General features: G+C 37.3%; 3 protein-coding genes and 1 long non-coding RNA gene across 4 annotated transcripts in view; 1 reads left to right on the top strand and 3 right to left on the bottom strand.

The window, feature by feature from the left end:
* LOC118265868 (phospholipid-transporting ATPase ABCA3) overlaps window positions 1-5,985 on the top strand; it is a 52,216-nt gene extending 46,231 nt beyond the window's left edge. The window contains exon 36 of the mRNA XM_050695078.1: window positions 391-5,985. Coding sequence (XP_050551035.1) covers window positions 391-570 — 180 coding nt within the window. The 3' untranslated portion in view covers window positions 571-5,985. The remainder of the gene's footprint in view (window positions 1-390) is intronic.
* A 4,854-nt stretch (window positions 5,986-10,839) lies between these two features.
* Window positions 10,840-12,088, bottom strand: LOC118266071 (UMP-CMP kinase). The gene has a single exon (XM_035579427.2). It carries the CDS (start codon window positions 11,981-11,983, stop codon window positions 11,339-11,341), a length of 645 nt encoding a protein of 214 aa, XP_035435320.2. The 5' UTR covers window positions 11,984-12,088; the 3' UTR covers window positions 10,840-11,338.
* A 1,013-nt stretch (window positions 12,089-13,101) lies between these two features.
* Window positions 13,102-14,560, bottom strand: LOC118265758 (uncharacterized). Its single transcript, XR_007705496.1, has 3 exons — window positions 14,297-14,560; window positions 13,775-13,826; window positions 13,102-13,539 (listed from the first exon to the last, which is right to left on the bottom strand). It is a non-coding gene; the product is annotated as an uncharacterized LOC118265758 (long non-coding RNA).
* A 218-nt stretch (window positions 14,561-14,778) lies between these two features.
* On the bottom strand, window positions 14,779-25,082 carry LOC118265757 (translation elongation factor 2). Its single transcript, XM_035578888.2, has 14 exons — window positions 24,921-25,082; window positions 24,366-24,580; window positions 23,550-23,743; window positions 22,650-22,847; window positions 20,685-20,820; window positions 19,199-19,421; window positions 18,591-18,737; window positions 18,266-18,427; window positions 18,012-18,176; window positions 17,711-17,902; window positions 17,271-17,450; window positions 16,595-16,987; window positions 15,470-15,727; window positions 14,779-15,174 (listed from the first exon to the last, which is right to left on the bottom strand). Exons 1-14 carry the CDS (start codon window positions 24,921-24,923, stop codon window positions 15,106-15,108), a joined length of 2,535 nt encoding a protein of 844 aa, XP_035434781.1. The 5' UTR covers window positions 24,924-25,082; the 3' UTR covers window positions 14,779-15,105.
* Between the last annotated feature and the right edge of the window lie 799 nt (window positions 25,083-25,881).

Below are 25,881 nucleotides of genomic sequence, written 5' to 3'. Positions count from 1 at the left end.
CGCCGAAACACCGGCAGCGTTACATGTGGATTGCCGGCTTTTTGGGGGTTAAGAATTTAAGGATTGTTGGGGAATCGGGCATTGGAAAAATTAGGCGTAAGAGGGCATCGACAAAAACTAAACATAACGCAAGCCGTTGTTGTTTCACGTCGGTTTTCTGTGAGGCCGTGGTATCACTCCGGTCGAGCCGACCCAGTCGTGTCGAAGCATGGCTCTCCCACACTTTGGTCCGACGGTTTGTAAACGCACCCACGACACAGGAGAAAATCCTAGCGTTGGGCTAAAAAAAAAGATAATCTAATGAAAATAAGCGTTATTTAAAACTGTGCTACAAATGAGAATCCGAACATTGATTTTAAGAATAATGAAATAAATGATTTTGTCCCGCAGACAATGTTACACTACCACATCAACGATACGATGAGGTACAGCGAGCTCTTCACAGAGTTGGAGGCTCTAAGGTCGGAGTTTCCAAACCTGATTGAGGACTACTCCGTCACGGAGACAACCCTGGAGGAGGTGTTCCTCTCCTTCGCCAAGGAACAGCAGGCGATCAACCAGACTGTCTAAAAATCTTTATGAACCTCGGGACAAAGGTAATTTGCTTTGGAAGAAGAAAGAAGATATTTTATCTTTTCTTCTTCACAAAAGTCTATCAGGGTCACTTTATGTGATGTGTGATGATTTGTGGTCAATAAAAGGGAAGTTTTCAAGTCAAAAATATGTTTTCTATGGATTTTACAGGTGTAATACGTTGTGACTTGTAGTAGTTATTACCTATACGTCAATTAACAGAGCTTAGTACGATTTTGCTACTTTACACTGAACGAAAACGAAACAAGAGCGCGTCCTGCGCTCTCATTGGTTGGCTTATTCGTGCCGGCCAATCAGAACGCCGAACGCGCTCCTAGTAACTCGTACTAAGGGTGATATATAAGGGAAGATATACAAACCTTTTATCGAATTACCGAAGTATTTGAAAGTAAAATAAATATATTTTTGACTGAGAAAACATCCTATTTATGAGTGATTTTATCAAACAAGTTGTGTGCTTAGTATTTCAAGAATCCATAACATGAGATAAATGAAAGAAACTAACATACCAGTTCCTTTTTTAGTTAGAAATAATTTGTGAAAGGCCCTGTAGCATCTAACCTGTCGGTATATGAGACACAATAGAAAACACATTGTGTCTTGTGTAGATCTGTGTTCCGACATACAACGGGTTAATCACATAAACATTCCACGAAGATACTTGAGCGAACCACACAACTTGTTACCTTAAGACATACAAAGGTACTCAATCAATTGCAACATATAACAAATGTATAAACAATATATTTATTTGTACAAAGTTAACTAACAAAATAATGTTCAAAGACTGTAGAAAATCCTGTATACATATTTCCATAAATAATTGAACTTCTACATTCCCGATGATATAAGTGTCTAGTCATAAAATAGTATTTTTCTATACTATAATATCTAGTTGTATCTTTTGACAACTTTCAAACTTCCATTACTGCGAACAATAACTATGAAATATCTGAAACTAAATACTTAACTAAACATCACGGTTTACTCACGTAAATTTATGGAGGAAAGCTCTACTAGTTTCGAGTCACAGGGGGACTCTTCATCAACTTAATCGCCGTGATTTTTAGTTAATTTAGTGTGTCTCACGATAGTTATTAATAAAAATATAACTAAATAGTTATTAATTTTGGGTCTGTGTGAAGTTTATAGCCACGTAAAAGCGCGGAACGTCCATCAAAAAGGTGTGCCAATGGTCACAAGAAGCCTTCAATTATAAATATAGCAAAAGACTTAACTTCCATTCTCATATAGAACAAATATTATAAGAATTTTCTATATTGCTGTTGTTGAGCATCGTCCATATATACCCGCTGACAATAACATAAGGATGTTCAAAAGCTCTCTAATAAATAAAATCGATTTAACTTCAATAATATTATTTACGGCTTACTTACGAGGATGCTCGACTAGTTTCATGTCACAGCGGGGCTCTCAACGAGTATGAAAGTTTGGCAATCAGTTTCTAATCAACGCGAGTTCCGTTTTGAAAAAGATCTGAAAGTATAACATTAAGTAAACCGTGAACTCGCCTTGCTTATGCTTACTTGTATTGTAACAAGGTCTTAGGTTCGATTAAATCGTTTTATTGATGCAAAATATTGTGTGAATGCTTAAATGTATTAAATTTAAATAGTGAACAATCCATTTGTTAATTAAAACTGTGAATCCCTCCATTTGAATGGAGTCCAATGAAATCAATTGTTTATTGTATCAGTATTAGACCTTTTTAAATTGCATTTTAGTTATGAAATCTTCATTACGTCTGATTGAACTATTTATGATGCAGTTCATCAGATACTCACGAACAAAGATCCAATCAATTTTATTTCTCAATCCGCAGTATATACTGAGTGTAAACATAACGCTTTTTGCCTCGCTGTCAACCAGGCGTCAACCTACCGTATGCACGTAACGATAGCGTATCAGCAGCGCCTGTACGTCAACTCGGCTACGGCTAGGTGACACCGCGCTTACGCCTCGCCGCCCCCTGGCTGACCTGGGGGCCTAGACAAAATCCTAGCGGTAAACTTAAAATTTTAAATAAAACATACGCGCAACACGAATGAAATACTCCTTGCGAATGGCGGCGTCTTTAGCAGGCAAGTCGCGGGAGGGGAAAGGGGAAAGGGTGGACGAAGAGATGTGAGCTCGGGTACGGAGAGACGTAAGCGCGGGGACGGAGAAACGTAAGCGCGGGGACGATGAGCCGTAAGCGCGGGAATTCAAGTTCGGAGCCTGTTCCGAGGCGAGGCGATTACGTTATTATTCCGATTAGTGTGCGTTGCAGTAGGGAGTTTAATACAAACCATTCTGAACGGCTCGAGGCGATACGGTGACGATCCCTTTCCGATCCCATATGTGTGCTGAGAGCTTAAAGCTGTTGTTGCAAGTATAACACGAAAACAAAAACTATTAAAATTATAAAAATAAAAGATTATTGTAGCGTTTTCCGGGAGCGTTCTGCTTACCTTGTGTAGAAAAAAACATCATATGTATAGAGTGGGAAGAATTCTTCATTATCACTGATAATACTAAACTTATACTTAATATTATGTAATTGTCTGTTTGTATGAAAGACTAGCTTATAACACGGATGTAACAATGCACTACACTTAGTGTCTCTCAATTATTACGATATTATTTAATAAATAAGTGAAAACTACTGTAAATTAATATATACATATTATGTACTTAATCATGTTTTAAGGTTTACGCCCGTAACTCTTTTTCAAGGTAACTCGACTACTTTCAAGTCATGCTAGGGACTCTTAGATAACGCGATAAAACTTTAATTGAAAATAGTTGAGTTACCTTGTCAAACAGTTTTGTGAGTAAACTTTAAAACATAATTAATTTAATATGTCGCATGGGATGTATTATGTACCATATTATTCAATGTAGCAACACTGAAAGTATTTATCTATTTATTTTTATCGTCGTTGAGACTTTAAAACCTCTTGTTTATAAAAGTATACTTTAATAAAAACACAAACATATAATGAAGCCTTGAAAGGAATAGGTTAGTTTTACATATTTATTTTTCTTGTACTTTATTAGGTGTAATGGCGGGGTATGAAAACTAAAAATCTATTTAGTCCGTCAGTTATTTAATGAAAAAAATATAATTGGTCATCTATCCTATTATACGTTTTTAGTAAAGTTGTCTTTGAGGTGGATCGAGGCGTTCTTTTTCCCATACAAATTTCAGGGTGCAGTTCCATTGAGGCGGAGCGGAGCAGAGCGGAGAAGAGCTATACCGCGATTCACCAATCACATGGCTTGAAAATCGTCATTGGTGAATCGCGGAGCGGCTCTTCTCCGCTCCGCTCCACTCCACTCAGTGGAACCGTAGCCTCAGCGTGGGGTTTTCCACCGCTCTAGCGTGATGGCATCGTACATCCGAAAATAAACATGATATCGTTTTGTCTCATTGTTAATGTTATCGCTACGGTTGCAGAATTGTGGAATAATTAACCACAAAATAATTAACAAGTTATAAGCCAACACAGTCTTGTATTATCCTGCTCATTTTAGCGCAACTTTGGGTGCAGCAGTAGTTTATTCATAAAGTCCAATCTTCGAAAGAGCAATTATTATTTCCGCAGTCATTTGACTATCAATATATCATATTTACCCGTCTCGGAGCATATCTCCATATTGCTATTTAATGAGTATGTCTCACTTGCGCACTTGTAGGGTGGAACAACATGTATATTTGCCTCACTGACGAGCAAGTTCGAGCTATGAACTAGACCACTCTCTGGGTGTCAGATAGCCTCGACGGAAGCCAAGTATCCGCCAAGCTGGTCTAAATTGGTGTTCACTCAGATGCACCTACCCCTTTAGGGTCCGTAACGAGATATTTCTCAGCATTTAAACAGCAACTAGACCGCTCTTAACACATTGAACGCCGTGGTGGTCACCGGTGACCGACGTTAGTGGAGGATTTGTCTTCAACAGTTTTCTATTGGCAGTCAAAGACTTAAGTTTAATTTTACACATAAGAGGTCTTACAGTTTCAGGGACGATATTAAAAATTTAATGTAAGTGTGAATATGTATATGCTTTAGTGAATACGGTATTATATTAAATTAATGTGTATATAACAAAGCTGTATATAAGATTAGCACGCTAGATAGAAACGAAAGCTTTATATTCGTAAAACAAAATTGGCAACTATTTTTTGGTATTAAAAAAGACAAAACTGACTGATTTACTAGTACTTATTGTATCTGGAAGGAAAATGTTAATATTTTAATTTTACAATGGATTCTACAATATTGGTTGTATGCCTGTCAATGGTGAAATATATTACTCATGATTATTGTAAACTTTTGCTACAAACTATTGATAGATCGGCCAGTATGAGTTTCTTTTACGTTTAACAAAATCAAACCTTACCACGTTTAGCCATCTAATTGGTTGGTTCATTTGTGGTAACCAATTAGAGCGCCGAACGTCATGAACGTGTCGATCACGTTAAACGTAAAACAAACTCGTACTAAGCCTTCAAAAAGAGTTTCAAAATAGATAACTTAAAGGTTTACTTTTTCTTCATTCGGTATCTACTAAACAGGACTAAAGTTCATGTGTGACTCATGTAATAGGCGGTAAGCCTATTGCCATATACCGGGCACAATTCCAAACTTCTTGAAAAGCCCAATAATGCTTTGCCCGACACGAGAATTAGGGAACGGAGTTACCTTAACCTCGAAATTTTTGAAACATGTTTTATAAATTACATTACTCGCAAAAGTTTTACATAGTCATGAGTCAGCACTATTCCTTGTATTATTTAGGTATCTCTTTGTGTTTTATATGCACAACATATTTTTCTAGTTGTAAGGGACCGAAATTAGTTAGTATCCCTTAATTTTATATGCCATAAATGCCAGTGGTTGGCAAAGTATAGGTGCCAGTAAAACTGGCGTGCCAAGCATTGGCTTTTATGAGGGTATTTTTAAAAAAAGTATTTTTTGCGATCGATGTATTGCAAAAATATGTAAAGCTACTTAGAAACCCAAATGGATGATGGCTACAAGATATATTTTCTAATTCTTTATATTAATCAATTCTTAAAACTTTATTTTACCTTTATCAATGTGATTTTTCATGATTATATATTTATTGTATTCAGTTTTATATTCTCTTTATTTTTATTTTAAGTAATTTTATAAAGTTGTATTCTTTTATTTATATTTTTTATTTATTTACTTTTAAATAAATGTTTTAAGTGAAAATAAGTTCTTTTCATTCGAATGCTTCTATTTACAATTTATACTGCCGCTTTATTTAAATGTAATCAATTAAATTAGGTTTAAGATGTTACTACTGCAATAGTCATAACAACATGCAACATTTTATACAAAATAAAGAACTAAGTTCATATTTTTGATTTTTTTATATTCCCTTCTGAACGCTGATCTTTTTAAATACAGTCAATTAAAGACATTGAAGCTCAATTTTAAATAGAGTCAAAGTCAAAATTATTTATTTCAAATAGACCGGGAAGGCACTTTTGAACGTCCAAGTAAATATTATAATATTTAAAAAAATACTGTCTGTCGGTCACCACTCTGGTGAAGTTATTTACTCGTACCAAAGTGTAGATTCCTATGGAGAAGAACGAACAGACAAACGATTTAAAAAATAAGTAAAGCAATACTGGTTATAAACTAAAGGTTAATAACACATCAACAATTGAAGTTAAACAGGAACATACATTTACTTCCACTACTACTAACAAACAACAACAACGTCACGCGTTTAATCTCCGAAGGGGAGTAGGCAGAAGTGCATCTGTACATTACACATTACGTAATGTGCACTTGTGCAGTGGTATAATGTACACCCACTTTCCACCATTTGTGTTATAAGTCCTATGTAACAAGGGGTGAGCCTATTGCCATACACCGCTCACAATTCCAGTCTCCGTGCTACTACTGAGAACTTTTCGAAAAAAGCCAAGTAGGTAATACTTTTGCCCGACCCAGAAATCGAACCCAGCGAGGCAGTCTCAGAATATTCCATAAACCAATGACTGATTTACATAAGAATGTAGCTATTTACAAAACAATTCATACGCACGACATTAGCATATTGAATGCATATATTATTAAACGTTTCTATGGAATAATTCATATACTCTGAGACAGTGAGACAAGGCAAGGCCAAGTTCGATTGGAGTTCTTTATAAAAACTTTCATTTCACTCATAACCTATATCCTATCATCATTTTATTTATTGCAGACCATGGTGTCCATTTAGTTAGTAACAATGTTCTTATAGACTAGTGTTAGTAATATACAGAGAAAAAATAAAGTAAATACAACAATCACCGCTGCGCCACCCCATGACAAATGGCGCTGCAGTGACTGATGTAACTGCAATCCAGACGACTAGCGATCATGCTAAGGATGCTGTTGGTGCTGCCACGCACTCTACGCACCAGGGAGGCACATCTCTTACGCATCGTAGTGTAAAAGCAGTCGACGCGATGTTCAGCAAACATCCCTGACGCACTACAGAATCGCCGCAGCCCCATCAGCACCCTGAACGCATTATTAAATTGAACTCTAAGAGCACTGAACGATTTTTGGGTATAGTCAGCCCACAGGCTGCACGTGTAGAATGATGTACAGTAAGATCTAAACAAAACCTGCGGGCCACCATGTTCGCCCGCACTGCTAGCGCCCTCCGTTCCCTCTCGATGTCCTCATTGTCCTTGAGGTCAGAGGTAAGCATGTGTCCTAGATATTTGAATTTTGACACCCTACGCAAGGCTGTACCATAAAGCATGATGTTAGGAAACACGTTACCTGTACTATTTCCTCTGGCCTCAAAGACCATGACCTCACTTTTGAGAGGATTATATTTTAAACCAGGCCGCTTGGCATATGTCTCACAAATGGCAACTACCTAGTTTCTTAATACCACATACCGATGCACTCAGTAGCACCATGTCAAAATATTCAGCATTATAATTATAGAAGTAGTGTAGTAGGGTTTGGAACTCCATAACTTGGTACCTACACAGTTCTGTTGTCTTAACTAAACATTTCCATCAACATCCGTAAGGCAGTTGTCCCACCAACGGCGAGAAAACGACTAACTAACTAACTATCGGCTATTTTCTCGCTTAAGAAACGTACAATAGATATACTTTCCGTGTGATCAAAAGAGATGCATATACAAACAGTTGATCGCTGACTGTTCACACTGCCGGCGAGCACTCGCTTCACTAGCTAAACATCGGAAATAAATCTTAAATATCGGAACTACGCACTTGTTCCCCGCATCTCGCTAACTCGTTTCTAGTTCTAGCTTTACTCGTTACTCGTTGCCTAGCTTTACTCGTTACTAGTTAATCGTTGCCGGTGAGACAAGTGCCTAAAACGATGAATTTGTTAAATTATGGCTAAATGAGTTCACGTCTGGTCGTTATGCATCATATAACGGTTGTTTTATTTCCTACCGTCTGGGGTCAGTACATTTATGTACATAATATTTAATCCACGTATAATTTGCTTCATCTATTCCGTTTTACTTTTTCACCGTCGAAACGTTTTAATCAAATAATTTGAACCTAAAGTGATTACTTACCTTGGATCTATATAACTAATGCAGGCGCGCGCGGTGCGGGCACCAGACACGATGCATCAAAAGTATTGTTTGTTTTCAAATTTTCAGTTGGTCCCCTGCAACACGCACGGGTGAAAGCAACGTAAAAGGCCTAAGGGGCTAAATCATCATGGCGGAATGGCAGCAACGACTGCCGCAACCGTGGGCTGGGTTCGCTATCATTGCAGCGGCAAGTCCCTTCTTTGAGAAGTGTCTAGAGAGGTGCCACAGCGTCCTCTCAAGGAGCCATCAGACCACCACAGATGAGATACAGTAGCGCTGATGCCCGGATCAGGCATCAGCTGCGGTCTACCTAGCGGGTTTACCGGGGCTCCGGTTCGACAAGCAGGAGTGGGAACGGGGTGGTTTATAGTCAGTAAGAGTCTGACACCCCCTTTCGCCTCGCCCAGGGCGGGAGAAGTCATTAGATGACTTTCCCCACTTAAAAAAGGGGTTAAATCAGCTTACCTAAGGCCTAAGTTAGGTCTTAGTAGAACGTTAGCATTGCTAGACGGAGTCTTGGGTAGTTGCGGCTTTCTTATAGCATGAATTAAGTTGAGATAGATTTAAGATTAACCAACTGCTACTTGATCAATCAACTATCCTGCCGAGGTATTCATTAGAATTCGCTGAAATTACGTACTCTTACCTGTCCTTTAACAAGTAAATCTGAATATCGTCAGCGCAAATATAATGTAGTAGGAATAGAATAGGCCCTAATATAGAGAGCCCTAGCAAGCAGGTAGCCGAATAACATTAAACGCACTACTGACTAAGGAATTAGGTAGATTCGTGTTGCGTTACTAATCTGCGACATGTTCGCTCTTCTATTAGATGAGACATTTATGGGATATGGCTTAATGTATTTTTGGGTTCAAGCAATATAATTTTAAAATGATCAGGCGAATCTGTCCTCCACTGTACTTATTTACCAGCACTTACCTTTTAAGTTCCCTGTAACTACATTTACACGATGTCGGTACATACTTACTGTTATTAACATACATTATACATAATAAACTACATGTGTATTGTAACTTATACATGTCACAGTTTAATGTGAATGAAATATGGACTTTATTTCATGGCAATAAAGTCCATTGTGTTTCCAGGTTCATACGTAACTTTAGGTACGAGTACTTAGATACTGCTTTAATGTTTATAGTGAGGTAATCTCATAGATGAGAAAATAATAAAACAAATATCTTCAATAAATATTATATTCACATCCACATTAACTACTTTACATTCGATTTCAACATTATACACTATAGTTTCACATTGGGCTAGCTACAAGTATGCAGTTGAGGAATGTTGCACAATGCACATACATTTGAAGACAGGTACAGCTAAGACGAGATTATGAACACTTCATTACATTGTAAGATGGCAATATAAACAACTATAAACATGCATTTGATACATGCTATATACTTTAAACTATCAAAGTGCAATATTGCATTTATAATAAATAGATAACATATCTATACTAATATTATAAAGCTGATTTGTTTGAACGCGCTAATCTCCGGAACCACTGGTCCGATTTGAATAATTCGTTTTTTTATTGTATAGTGCATTTATCGAGGACGGCTATAAAATATAAAATAAAACATCACGCTATGACCAAAAGCAGCCAAGCAGAGCGGGTATTAGCTAGTGATTAATAACCAGTGGCCCCATATGCGCCGTATTGAGGAAAAAAATATTAGAATATCAAATTCAATTATTCAAATCAAAAATATATTATTATTTGCCAGCTATTTTAAAGCTTAATCCAAAACATTTGGATAAGCAATTAATTGCATATTCATCCGGTGCCATAACACAATTTTGGTGGTCAATATATAGGAATTTTATAATCAAAGAAGCAACTTTCAGATTCAAGTAATGCAGAGGCATACTAGCCAGTTCCAATGGATTCTAACAAGCATTTATTTCACCAGTAGGAATTGCAATCAACTCCACCATTCCTCAGTTTTGCATTGTTTATTGAAAATACCAAAATGAATATCAAAGCATTCATGTTATAGATGACAGCAACTTAAATTAAGAGCAAATTCTCCATTTACAAATGATCCACCATTGATTGAATTCATAGGCTACAAAAAAAGTGATAAATTAATAACCACTCTACCGATTTTGTGCAAACTTCACATAAACCATCTACTAAATAGCCAGAATAAAGCCTAAACATTTGGTTTAGATAAGTGAGCCCTTTCCTCGAGTTATTAAATTACAACGAAGTCGCATTGATTTTTATATATACCTGGATACATATTATACTACTAACACTACTATTTTATCTAATATTGCATAATAAGCTTTGATATTTAAGTTTAAAATATTTGTACTACATGGTCAATTTCCAATGCATTAGAACTAGGCTAGAATACAAAGCCACATTATCATAACTATCTATCAGGGTGATATTCACTGTGGTGGTTTAAATTTCCTCCAAATATGCTCCTTATTAAACTCTATTTACTTCAGTTTAATGCAACTAGTTATATCAGTGACGACCTTTGCTTGATAAGCATTGGTAATGAGTTACTTTTGATAAAATTATTGTTTATCCACCACTTACAAGCCAATAGGTAAAAGAGAATTGAAACGAAGGAAAAAGAATCAATAATACAACTATATTTCATTTACAAAGTGAACCACACCCAATGGATCAAAATATTTATAAAAAATAATATAATACAATATATAAATTTGTTATCAATGATCAATTTGTTACGCCTATAATGATGAGTTGGCAATTTAATCTATATTTTAAGCAAGTTTTTGTATAATCATGATTTAACACATTCAGCAAAAACTTTGATAATAATACAAATTATTTTAAGATTGAGAAGGTCAAATTTATGGTACTAAAGTAATCTCAACGAGGTGCACTATACAAATGTTGCAGATGACAATGATACCTACCAGCTAGATGATACTGTCTCTATGTAGAGGCTTGCAATACAATAATTGTATGTGCTACAGATCTCCCAAGCTTTGCTTAGCTTTTAAAGCTCACGGATTTATCTAAATAACATCCAATATTACCTTACCCTAGACAATGTTTTGCAATGAACAGTTCCCGATTGACCTACTTATTATGATAAATTCACTAATTATTAGCTAACTGTTGCATTCCAACTTTATCGAATGCGGCCTTTACATCTTGAAATACTTCATTGGGAGATACTTCCGCGTTGATCCTGCGCACCAGCCCCAATTTATCATAGTGATTAATGATTGGTAAGGTATCATTTAAATAAGTGTTGAATCTCTTCTTGAGACTGTCTAGGTTGTCGTCTGATCGCCCACTGCCGGCCGCGCCGCGACCCAAACACCGCTCCGTACATATTTCCGGGGAGCATTCAAAGAATAATACAAAGAGTAACTTGGTTTTGTCGGACATGACACGTTCCCATCCATCCAAGTTGTCCTTGTTGCGTGGGAATCCATCAACAAGGAAACGCTGCTTCCCGGACTTCTGCATGGCCTTGTGAATCAGAGAGCACGTAACCTCTACTGGTACGATCTGGCCGTTGCGAATTTTTTCCTCGATCATCTCTCCGTATTCAGATCCGGGTCTTTGTCGCTCCTCACGTAATAAATCTCCAGCAGAAAGATGTACAAAATCATATTCTTTAGAAATCATGGAGCACTGCGTCCCCTTGCCGGCGCCAGGGCCACCCAAAACGAATACAACTTCAGGTACCATTTTATGGATATACCGCGAACAATGCCGCAACGCACAACTCAGCATTAAGTGATGAGACTAATTTACTTTGCTGGAATCCAATTAGTTTTATAAAACATGCGCACTGCCGCAGCCTTGAATTTTGACGTAACAGTTGAACCGAATCGATGAACGAATGAATGAACGAATTTAAAACAGATAGGGATGTAGAAATACCTACATGTCGATAGTTCTCGACACCGTATTTGGTACTATACCAACAGAAAATTCTGAATATTTTCGGAATTAAAATGTCGAAAAATCCGAGGAAAATAAAATGTCAATTACAACGAAACAATTCATCGCACTATCACATTTATAAAAAAGGACAATATTTGTATCATTATAAGCATTATTCATGAATAGAATTCGTATCTTACTAATATTATAAATACGAAAGTTTATGTAGATTTTTGTTATTAAATTACGTTAAAATGGCTAAAGGTAACGGATTAAAATTTAAAACAGGAATGGGAACAGATTATGGTCTGAAATAAGATACATATTTTTCCACGGGAACAGGGGCGAAGCCGCTGGTAGAAGCTGGTGAGAGTAATTTTTTTTTGTTTTATGCCGATCCAAAAACTAATAGATAGCATTGGGAAAATATCGACACTTTTTTTTAGAATTCAACGAGTAACGAATGAAAGTAGACTAGTGAACGAACGAACTTATATAGAATCAAAATATTCAGAATCTAAGGGGAAGCACTGGGAACTGCCTTGCTCCGTCGTTCTAGTCCGCACAGGCAGATGGCTTGCTTAGCGCCTGGCCTAGTCAAGGGACTAGGTTGTAAGAATGTGCGGTAGCCACAAGTGGTTATATTTATACAAAATCAAATAAATGCAACACACAAAGCCATGAACACTTTATGCATCACACAGAGTTCTGTCGTGCGGGATTCGAATCAAAGATAAATTGTACAGCGGCCAGTAGCACAGCCACTGCGGCAACCGTGCATTATGAATTTGTACAATTTTAATACATTTTTCTGTGTTCTCAGTTTCATGGGCATTTAGGCAAGTTGAATGTCCATTGTAATTAGCTAGCAGTTTATAGATCCTTTTAGAATTTGACGAACATTTTAGAATTTGTGAAATCCAGTCCACTACACATTGCAGAATATTCAAAATAAAACAAAGTTATGGTATATTCAGTTATTTATTTAGATATTAAAACTTTAACAATAATCACAAATCGAATCGCCCCACTCTGATAGTACCTGAAATAGAAAAGAATCAATTAATTAATTGGATACAAAATTATAAATTGTAATTTATGATGATTAGTTTAATCAGTAACAATAAAAATTGACCTCAAAATAATTCAGAACAGGTCTGTGATAGTTCATCATTTTAGAAACATGTTTGGTATGAAAAGTAAAAAGAAAGTAAAAATACGAATGTCCAATGAAATAACTACGTGCAAATGTGGATCTTGCAGATATGTATAAGAGAATTACGTAAATTACTTGTTGTTCATATTCATGTATTTGACTTATATCTTACCTATTGTAGTTGCATTCTAAAGTTGTAGTTGTACTGTTACTGAATCTCCACACGCATGTTGCACACAGATTGCACCTGTGAAGATAAACTAACTTTAGTTTTCATTGATAATAATTTATAAAGACTAAGTAAGTAATTATCTCAGGCCTGTTGAGCTTGTTAAACCGTCATGGGGCATCTAGAACAGTGTTGTCATCATTTTAAATAAATATATTAAAAAAATCAACTTGATATGCCTTCTAATTGACTTTATGACCAATATACTGTCGATAAGTAATCTTATCAGTCTAATTTATATTAAAGTACTTACCTAATCTAATCGATCAGCCGTTATCGCAACCCATGCTATACATCGGTGGTACCTGCAACAATAATGACATACATTATAAATAAACTTCTTACTTTAACATAATTTTCTAGTTAAAAAAATATTATCAGTCCTGTTGAGCTTGTAAAAACCGTCACGATGGCATCAGGAGGAATTTTATCATCATTTTAGTTATTTGTTGCGAGAAATCATGACACCAGCAATATAAATATGTAGTAGTGTAAATACAAAAGATATGTCATTAAATGACTCTCAGAACTGTGGTTGGTAGAAGATTGTTATCTCACACGACACAAAGACTATGGTTACTTAAACACAGTTCTTAGCTATTGTTTTCCGAACAGAATCGTAACTAAAGAATAGTTTGAGTAATAATTAAATGTCTATGAGTATAACAGATAGTTATACTTTGCACTAATTGTGACTAAGGCTGTCTTTTCATCACAATACCTATCTTAGAAATGATTCAGAAAGTGAAGTCTTCTGTTAAAAAATAATATTTACCTTTTTAAACATAATAATGTGGAATAGCAGGACTTCATGTAGGTTTCCATAGTACCTGTGGCAAAAATAAATGGAAAATTAGTACAAAATAATTTACCTTAAATGTAATGTTTCATTTGTAAATATTATTCAGTGTGATATAATTTGTTTCCTCATTACTCAGTACAGGTCTGTGATAATCATCATTAAATTTACTTGAAACATTGCATTTTATAAAAGCTATAAGTTTGGGTTTTTAATTTAAGTGTATTGTATAGTTATTATATAATATTCTTACCATTTTGAGCATTGGTCCCTGGATAATTTTCTGTAAAACAAAGATGTTCATTAGTCAAGTTGTTCCATTTACACTATGCAGTAATGTATTTGGAGCTAATTTCTGGCCTCATTTGAATAGCGTGAGACCAGAATCTAGCTTGTCTAACAAAATGCCAACTCACCTTATGCTCTGTGACTTTTACAGCCAAATAAAAAGACGAGGGTTGTTTACAATAGAAAAATTATAATTTAAAAATTAATTACAGTACAATTAATGAATCATGGTTCCCGACATCATAGCGATTCATATCAAACAGACTGTTATATTTTCAATAGTTTATTTAGTATATCGTGTGACAGTAACACCTGTCACTCAGTAACAAACGGTCCGACCAGCGTCGTCGTGCTTAACACTTAACTTAATTGAGGCGATACATTCATGTATGTTAAAATAAAATTATTTCGTAATGTTAACGTAAAGTTGTGTGGTGCGTGAGGCGCGCTCAATAATGTTACATATATTACAGTTCGGATTGCATTAGCTACGACGTTTACAGTTTGTCCAAATATTGATTTAAGTCAGGCAGACCCTCCTTAAGTCCTTTCCTTTTCCTTGTATCCTGCAAATACAAAAATAATCGCATTAATAATAGGAACCAAATTATTTGAGTTATAAAATTAGCTTATAAACAAATGTATCTCCCGCGCCGTAGCATGCGGTCCTTGGACATAAAGATAGAGGTCCTATGCAGCGTTTAGACGTGGGTTTAAGTTGCTTTGCTTCGTTTGCACGCCGCAGCCATCTTCGCGAAGCAGCCGACAAGCAACTGCCTCGCTACGGCGCGGCACGGTGTGCCGGAAGGTAAAGGCAAAATGACAGAACTTAACAACTTCATAACGATATCGTGTACGAACCTGCACAATGGTGTAAGGCTTGGAGCTGGGCTCGCATGGGTCACCGGGCAGGATCTGCCAGTGGTCGAACACACACTGCGGGAAGGCCTGTCCTCCGGTGTTGGAACGCAAGTCGGCGGTGAAGCCGAACGACTCGTTGACGGGCAGGTACGCCTTCACCACGAACATGGGGGTACCGGCGACCTGAGACTCCTCGAATACGTGACCACGACGTCTGTTCAGGACACCGTAGATACCACCGACAGCGACCTCAGGACACTGCAAAGTATTAACTATGTATAGTCAAGTGTATAGCATTAAATAATGACCATGTCACCATAATAAACATGTTCAATATATAAATTCAAAATTTTAATACAGATATTACAAAAAAACCTTCTCAAATTCTATTTACGACATAACTGCACTATGTAATTATGTCGATAACTACTTAGTGCATACCATGTGCTACTTTTATTCTAGTGATTATTTTTATTTCATATGCATACTGACTATAGAGCACAAGGTAAAGTTGTGCACTAGTTCTTTCGACATAGTTTATTTTCGATATATACTTTTAGTGCTTTTAAATTGATTAACATATTATTTAAATATGCACTTCATTGACTCAGTATTATTTATAAACACTGCATACCTGTTGTATCTTGTAACAGATAAACAAATTTAGAATTGTATTGTAATAAGTTTTGGTATCTTTAGTACTTGACACCAATGAGCAAATATATTGCTTTGAGGATATTCCAATAATCAAGGGTTGTTATAATTTTGTAAGAATGTTAGGTCCCCTATTCAGGCAAGGTGTATGTTGGGTGACAATGCCAAAACAAAGAACTGTTGATCTGCCACGTCTCGGAAAGGCGGTACTAATCTGTGCATGCTAGTCCGCTCAGGAAAAACGTGGGGTCATGCTGGGATACATTCACAGCTGATACTTTGTAAATATACATTATGCTTTTAATCCAGTCTTATGTAAAATAGTTATTTATATTTTTTGTTATTATACTACTTTCACTAGCAAGAACAACTTTCAAATGATTAAATAGTAAACTATGTTGTTACATAGACTGGATTAATAGCAGGTGGTAAAATCTCACACAGCATGCGTGTTACAGATGCGGCACGTACCTGGATCTCGCACAAGTAGACGGGCTCCATGAGTCTGGGCTGCGCGGTCAGCAGGCAGGCGTACAGACATCTTCTCGTGGTTGGAATGATTTGACCGCCACCCCTGTGGATAGCGTCAGTGTGTAGCGTGACGTCGTAGATGTTGAAGCGCACTCCACGCAAGTTCTCCTCGGCCATGACTCCCTCCTTGGCGGCCCATTGGAAACCGGCGACCACGGAGTCCTTGATCTCGTTCAGGTACTGCACTCCCTTGGAGCAGTCCACCAGGATGTTGGGGCCGGTACCCTCGGGACCGAAGCACCAGATCTTACGCGCCTCAGTCACGTCGTACTCGTACTTGTCGGTCAAGTAACGGGCACGGGTCTTGAAGTCGTCACGGGGGTTGACCTTGCCCTGTATCATAGAAATGTAACGTTTTATTAATTTCAAACTTGATATGTAATAAAAACATTGTAATAGTAAATAGTAATGTATCTCCCGCGCCGTAGCATGCGGTCTCTGGACATAAAGATAGAGGTCCTATGCAGCGTTTAGACGCAGGTTTATGTTGCTATGCTTCGTTTGCACGCCGCAGCCATCTTCGCGGAGCAGCCGACAAGCAGCTGTCCCGCTACGGCGCGGCACGGTGTGCCGGAAGGGAATGGTAACAGATAAATGTGAACAAACTGGTTCTTACGTCTTCAATGTCCTCGGGCAGACCGTCAGGCATGGGTTGCGCCTTCATGAACAGACGGTTGTGCTTGTTGGGCGACTTGGAGAGACACATCTGGTCGGACATCTCGATAACAGTCTCACGGTAAGATACGACAGGGTCGGATTTCTTGATTGGAATGCAAGCGTGGTCCTCCTCCAAGTCCTGTGTAAACAGATACAAATTGTTAGCAAAGTTGTCATCATTATAATAGTATTCTAACATAGAGTATTTAGTGATTTCAATGTAAAAAATGTCTCACACATTAATGGGGTCACAAGCCATGGAGTCTTACAACCAATTCCGGTATGAAGTACACTGTTAGTCCACTTTGACACCCAGATCCTTATTGTAAGTAACTGGCAACACTTGGGACTCAATAGAATTTGTTTTTTTTTTTTTTTAAGTAAAAGTAAAATTCCTACCTTAAGACAGATCTCAAGATGGAGCTCTCCGGCACCAGCGACGATGTGCTCTCCAGACTCCTCGTTGATACATTGTACCATAGGGTCGGACTTGGCCAGACGCTTAAGACCTTCGACCAGCTTGGGCAGGTCAGCGGGGTTCTTAGGCTCGACAGCGACACGCACGACAGGCGATACACTGAACTTCATGACCTGGGGAGAACAATAACATTATAATTTATTTAATGGTATATCAAAATAAATTGGTGAAGTAAATATTTTAATTCATTTTAGTAATGTAAACAAATAATATTTTATTTACCTTCATGTTGTGGGCGTTCTTGAAGGTGGTGATGGTTCCAGTCTTGACGAGGAACTGGTCAACTCCGACCAGACCACAGATGTTACCGCTGGGCACATCTTCAATGGCCTCAACGTAACGTCCCATCATGAGGATGGTACGCTGGATGGTCTTTTCATACAGATCCTATGAAAACAAAAAAATGATTATTACCATTTATGACAAATCTTTTCTCTTTATACTTTCAAATAGAAATATTGATGTCGTCAACTTACCTCCTTCTTGCCAGGGGTGAAGTTAGGTCCCATGATACGGGCCTTCTGTCCAGTGACGACCTTTCCGGAGAAGACACGTCCGAAGGCGTAGAAACGACCCTTGTCGGAGGTCGGTACCATCTTGCTCACGTACATCATGAGGGGAGCTTCGGGGTCACAGTTCTAAACAACACGAGAATAACATTAGCACCATATACAGAAGCGACAAAATAATAGCGTAAAAAAACTGAATCAATGAAGCACAACACCATCTAGGATTAATCAGAACATAATATTGGAAGAGAAATTGTTTTCTTTTCTTTTGTAAATATTGGTGTTTATTTACCTTGATACCGATAGCGGCCTCATCATCGTGAGGTCCTTCGTACAACATCTCCATACGGTACTTCTGGGCCACCACGGGGGAAGGCAGGTGGATGGCAATCATCTGAAGCAGAGCTTCACCGGCGGGCAGCCAGCTACGCATCACCACCTGTACGATAAACAAATAATTAGTAATTTAGTCTTATAGTCACGCATTATATAAATATAGGAGGGTAATAAATATAATGAAAGTGTCTCACACATTAATGGGGTCACAAGCTATGGAGTCTTACAACCAATTCCGGTATGAAGTACACTGTTAGTCCACTTTGACACCCAGATCCTTATTGTAAGTAACTGGCAACACTTGGGACTCAGCATTGAATTTTTTTTTCTAATATGACATAGGTACTCTCCTAGCAAATTAAGTCAAAATTGAATTACTCATTAGCATTTAAGCTAGATTGTAATTTTTTTATGATGTCACCGTATGAGGAAACATCATATAAACAAAAAATGACATAGGTAGTATTTTTAGACTTCACATTTTATTTTACTAAGACTCCAAGTTCACATGAGTATAAAAAGTATTTTATAAGTGTAAGAGACAGTGAGTAAGTTGTTCCATACCTTAAGCAGAGCCTTTCCGTCCTTGTCAGCATCCTCGTGCTTGATGGTGACTCCGATCTTGGTGAGGAGGCCGTCGATCTCCTCCTTCTTGAAGTTCATGATGGCGTCGAACACCTTGTAGATGGGGTCCAACACGTACATGCAGAAGGAACGCTTGTTGTCATTGTCCTTCTGTTTCGCCCACTTCTTGGTCTTGGCGTTGAAGAAGTTCTCTCCCCACAGTCTAAGATAGAGATTAGGAAATAAGCATTTGCACTAAAATAATTGTATTTCCTGGGCACAGAACTTTAAGTAAAGAAATTCTAGAATACTCAAAAGAATGACTATGTTATTTCCTAGAAAACACAGCTATGTACCTGCTGAAGTACTTCTTATAATTCAAAGTTGCCTTGAAACTCGGCTACAAGTTTTTTCTTAGCGAACTACGTTGTGATTACGTCATCGCCATGCCATAGTTATTTGATATTCTTGATAGCAACAAAATGTATCTCAATAATCGTTGTAAAAAGTCAATATTTGAGCAGTTCACCAATCCCAATTGAGATTTAATGTTTGTCCCGGTCTGCCGCTGGTGTATAGCATATTACTTTACCCAGTATCAATGGGACAATTTAACTAAAATCCTAGAAACACCTAACTAATACCGAAATATTAGTAAAATATGAGAATGAAACATTTATCACTAAAGTTTTGTTTCTGATAAACTTTATATAGTAAAAACATCAGTAAATCATAAACATCGTTAACTTATTAATTGAACATTAGTTAGGCCATAAAGTAACTTTATACGATATCGTTGTGTTAACATTTCATTCCTGGATCGAAGTAATTACGGCAGCGCGGTGTACACATGTCGCGTTAAGCGATTATTGATGAAGTTGAAACTAGAACGTAGCTTAGGCTTCGAAGCTAACGTACGAGCAAATGGCGTCAATCATTAACTAATCATCAAACATCGGGAGTACAGCGGAAAATGACCCTTTTACATTAGGTACATAAGGTTTAAAATACGAAAGCAGCGTCGGTGGCCACTGTTTAACCGTTACATTCGAGGTCACGTGTCCACAAATCAATGCGCGCTACACGTCATTCGGTGCATCTGCAATGCTGCAGTTGGGAACTTAGGTAACTTATTCGTTTCAAGGAAAACTCCGATAAAATTCAGAATATCCGTAATGTGCTAGGAACAACTACAAAATAACTTATGGTATTTATAACCGGGAGATATTTCTGGAAGTAACCCCATTCGGGGCCATTCGTAACACGTGTGCAGCCGAATATAACCTCAAAATGTACAAATATTAGAATAAACTAAAGTTGATGTTAAATAAAGCCTTTTCGATAACGCATTTTTTTATGTAGAACATCTACCTATGCGGTTTAGAAGCACAGTTAAAAAAGGGCATGGCGTCTGCAGGTAACATTTCAGAATCGAGTCGGTCGCTAAAAAAATAAAACAAAAAAATTTGTATCCCATTGGACTTACCTGTTCATGAGCTTGACAAGGTCGATCTTGAACTTGTCGGCGTACATCTCAGAGAACTGCTTGAGGGTGAAGGCCCAGCCGTGGAGACCGGATCCGAAACCGACGGAACCCTTGCTGGGGTCAACACGGACCTCACCTGATCAAAGCACAAGGAATTTTGAGCACACTGTCGTTGCTTATGAGGTGGAGTGGAATTTATTGCTCAGCGAGTTATTCACATGACATAATTCGGCTAAGTTCGTGAATAAAATGTATCACAACAAATGTTGAAATTGTCAAAGTTATTAACAAATTCATTGACTTTATATTGAGAGGTTACTTTCCGTCCCGGTCTGCCGCTGGTGTATAGCATAGGTACTTTACCCAGTATCAATGGGACGATTCATAAGACCCTACCTAACTATCCACTTAACAAAACCCCCTTAATAAAGAAAAGTATTACGAAGTCCTCATTTCATTCCATTTAAAATTCAATTCTATTTGAATCTAGAATAAATTAATAGAATATCGACCATCTGCATTATAAAATAAAAAGCTCCTTCAGTGAAAGTAGTTTTAAACATAACTGTAAAAGTATATAAAATCGATCGAGTCGGCAAAGAAGTCGTAACCTCAAGATCGTTGAACCTGGCAACCTTCATTGCACTAACGTACGGCTATTATTATTATCTATTGTACCAAGATAAGTAATAAATTACATCAACTGGAAAGTAAATCGATTTTTCTGTAAGGACTACAATACAAAAGGTTGAAGTTCAATAACTTTCTTTTATTAAAATAGGGCTCGATTTTCAGTAGCTACGATATAATAAAAACGCAAGTCATGAAATGGAACGTTTCAGATAATCCGCATTATTTAGCGGTAGGTAATGTAAAAATTACACAATGATAATATTCGAAGAGCCCGCGGCGTGACCTTGGCGCTGTTTATCAATGATCGCCCGATTTGCCCACACGTGACGAACACGCCCGCGGCATGATAACGCGACATTTGTATTCAAACTATTTACTTATATTGTTGATCTACCGCATAGATTGTTTTTCAGAGTTTTAGCTAATTACCAGATATCAGTTATACTAAGGCATAATTTATAAGAGATTACAAACCTAATTTAGTTTTTTGCTAAAACACGTCTGCTAAGAACATTACATTGTAAAAAAAAAATGGATGAACTGGTTTATAAATACCGGATACCATGTCATTCGGCGTCTACCTACGTAATTAACAATGAATGCCATCGGATGTATGGGAACGGCTTACTAAATACAAAAGCAGCGTCAAATTCATTTTGGATTTGAGATTTCAATGTCATTATGTCAGCGGATTGACCTTAGTCTGTACTTTAACTGACGGGCCCCCCGATTGGCCGGAGTCACAGCCAAGTTGTAAAAACGAGATGATACCGGGACCCTGGTCGTTTTGCACCCAGGGCCCGCCGGTCTCAATCCGACCCTGTATTTAGTAACGTCTTTTGTTCTAGTGGAAGGTTCCCGTCTAATTTCGCGAGTGCTATTACGTCACTGGCATAGGGGAATAAAGCGTAGGCAGGTAGTAGGTTGAGTACGACTGAAATACAATTATTGATCCAGTCCCACTGAGCCAGCGAAAGGGCATTGAAGTTACGTGGGCGTCTGTCTAGAACAACTTGATAAATTGGATTCTAACTTTGTAGAAATAACCTTTTCATTTTCATTGTTTGTGTGAAATAATAACCAATCAAGTAAGCATTCAAGAACTATTTTCTCGAAACATATCGATTTAGCTTTTATCAGTAGGCAAAACTTTCGTATTCAAAACACGTGAATTTTTTTGCGATTTTTCTTAAAACATTTACATGAAAACAGCCTGATAACTAGAAAATAAAACACGCGTTCAACACGCACAAAAAGTAAAACAAGTCAGCAGGAAGGGAGATAGCTCCGGCTAAGTAATCTAATCTGTAAAAAAATACGAGATAGACTTACCCATGGGACCACCATCGTCGTTGTAGGTGGCGATGATGACGTTCACGTTTTCAACAATACGCTGGAAGGTCTGGTACAGTTCTTCGGCTTCCAGCTGCAACTCCAGCAGAGCACGGTCCATCTTGTTCATGAACAGGATGGGCTTGATACGCTCGGCAATAGCCTGACGCAGTACAGTCTCGGTTTGTACACACACACCTATGGAAATGTGTCATTGTTAGTGTGCTAAAGGTAGTCATCATTTTAATGGAGGATAGAGGATAGTCTATTTCAGAATTGGATTTCTAAAGTATCTAAGATAGGTTGTTAATAATAATTTATTATAAGTTGTATAATGTAATAATAAAATTGTTGTTTAAAGCTGGCTAGATAAACATAAAGCCCTGTGTTATCAAGTGATATTGATAAGGGTAAAAGTTAAATGTCAATTAATGACTATGTAATATATAGTCACTACAACATAGACATGATTTGCAACTATTAGGAACATAGCATTTCACAACTTATGTAATTGTGCAATCAATGCAACTGAATAGGTATTGCATAACCTGTGAGGACAAAAAAGAAAGCTAAAGAAACTATTTTGAGGGTGCTACAGAAAGGAAATTACTTTGTTAGAAAAAACATTTTACATTTTCAATTCCTCAAAGGAGCTGGCAGATGTGAATAGTTCTAGATGTAACAATAACTTTCCATCTGCTTGCTAGTCCCTTGTGAGCCTATTGTTGTCTGGGAGATAATTCAATAACCTAACATTACACAATAGAAATGGAACAAAGGCTCAACAGATGCTCCATTTTTTCCCATATGGAACACATTTCTAGATAAAAAAAAATCCACATCTTGTCAAATTGCTTCTATTGATTTAAATATTTTCATGATTTTCCTATTGCTACATACCTGAGACGCAGTCTACGACCACAAGAGCACCATCAGTTACACGGAGCGCAGCAGTTACTTCAGATGAGAAGTCAACGTGTCCAGGTGAGTCGATGAGGTTAATCAAGAAACCCTTTTCACTCTTCTCACGCTGGTCGGGGTTGGTGATGAATACCAAGTCTTTCTCTTCGAGCTCGAAGAACATAGAGATAGCGCTGGGAAAGAATTTCCAAAGTTATGCAAAGTCTTAAACATGTTGTATGAACCTAATGTTATTAAAAACGTCAGATGGCCGTTCTGAAGATCTTCAGTGATATTCAGTTTTTAATGGTAAAGAACAATCATCATTTGAAATAACATCTTAGCAAAATATTTTACATGTCACCATGTTATGAAATCCTTACAAAACAATGAATTTGCATAACCATACAACATATGAAGCTACTGCAGTATTTCTAGGATAGTAGTGCATCAATATTGGATAGTTGCAGTTTTAGACAACTATCAGCTGATTTTGATACCTAGTGCCATGACATCACTATGTTGTCATAACAATGGGAAATGCATTGGCAACCATGTCTAGACAAATATGGATGCTGTGAAAGTTTATCTGTCCATTTTAATAATAACTTAAACGGTAACTTTAACAATAAGGTTAGTTTCGAGTATGATATTCAATCTACAACCCATTTTAACATTGTATAACCTCAAATTGCGACATGTTATAACTTAAAACCGCCGCAGTCAAGTTCAAGGAGACATAATTGCCGACTGGGCGTAATGCTAGAAAGCAAACAAAGGGCGCCGGTTGCACCATGTGGTGACGCAAGTACTCACGTCGACTTGATGGTGATGCATCTGTCCTGCTCGTCCTTGCGCGTGTCCGTGAAGCGAGTCTCTCCGGCACGGGCGCCAGCAATGATACCGGCCTTGGAGACCAGCGAGTCCGTCAGGGTGGACTTGCCGTGGTCGACGTGAGCGATGACGGACATGTTGCGGATGTTCCGCTTCTTGTCCATCATCTGACGGATCTCGTCTACGGTGAAATTCACCTGCACAAACCAGAAAACAGCTCGTCAACATATCCAACATCACAACACAGATGGAACACTTCAAACACGCACGTTTCATATTTATAACGATTCGTTCAGCTTCTACTGCCTATTTGCGGTGATTTTAAGCTATTCTAGTCCATTTTACACGAGTTTAAGCCGACACCGATCAATCACCGCAACACTTGGAAACGTCATCCGATCACAAAGACGGTCGTCGTGAAGAATGTTGTATTTTATTTTCTTTAAATACCCGAAACTCGTAAAATATAAACGCGAAACTATAGCACAGTCACTTGGGAACACTTTTTAGCACATATTTATCATATTAAATACTCACCATTTTGGATGGTTATAGATTTTTCGTTCAATAAAATAAACTACCATACGCCAGCTATGGCGTACGCTTCAAAAAGAAGGACCCTTTCGTGCGAGGGCCGGATGTGGCAGACAGCCGTCAAATGAAAGTCATTCCATAGACAACCTATATTTATAATTTTTAGCATTCGTCAGGGTTACTAAAACGAATCTTTTATTCGATTCAAGACTTCAGTTATTCGACTAAATATTTCGAATAAATAAATAATGTTAGTCTAAAATAATAAAACATTCAAAATAAATAATAGTTATTAACTTTAAGAAATACATGTAGATTTTGGGACACGAAGGCAAAGTTGAGACTTTATTTTGATCTTAATTTTTGGAATAAATTATTATTATACGAATACACAAACCGATTATTCGATTTATGAAAATTATACAATATATTTTTATATATTAATATATATCCTAGAATACATTACCTATTTTTATGTTTCTTATCTCCGTGCTTTCATATGTAGATTTTTTGAATTATATTTTATCACTTTTATGTGGATCTATCCCATTGTGCCTATCGAGAGATCTAAAATCTGCTTGAAATTAGGGGCCTTTTTGTTACATTACAAGTCATTCAAGATATTATATTACAAATTACAACCAAGCTACAATTTTGTTTACAATGCTGCAATGATGAAAATAAACGTATAATTTGATCAACGAAAAAATAATACAGTTAATTCAAAAATGTTCGTTAGCAACACTAAAAATTATCACGATATTTTAAAATGTAACCAACGTGATGTATTTAAAATACTACATAAAATACCATTAAATTATGATTATGTATAAATGAGCAGTTTACATATGAAATGTGCTGCCCACATGCATAGGTATTATTCCAACGTGGATATTATTATTTGGTTTCTGACAACGTGTAACGTGGTGATTGCCGGATTGTCGCACGCGCACGCTTTCATGCA

This window comes from Spodoptera frugiperda, chromosome 7 (assembly GCF_023101765.2).
Source record: "Spodoptera frugiperda isolate SF20-4 chromosome 7, AGI-APGP_CSIRO_Sfru_2.0, whole genome shotgun sequence".
NCBI classification, from domain to species: domain Eukaryota; kingdom Metazoa; phylum Arthropoda; class Insecta; order Lepidoptera; family Noctuidae; genus Spodoptera; species Spodoptera frugiperda.
This window is presented reverse-complemented; position numbering and strand designations above follow the sequence as displayed.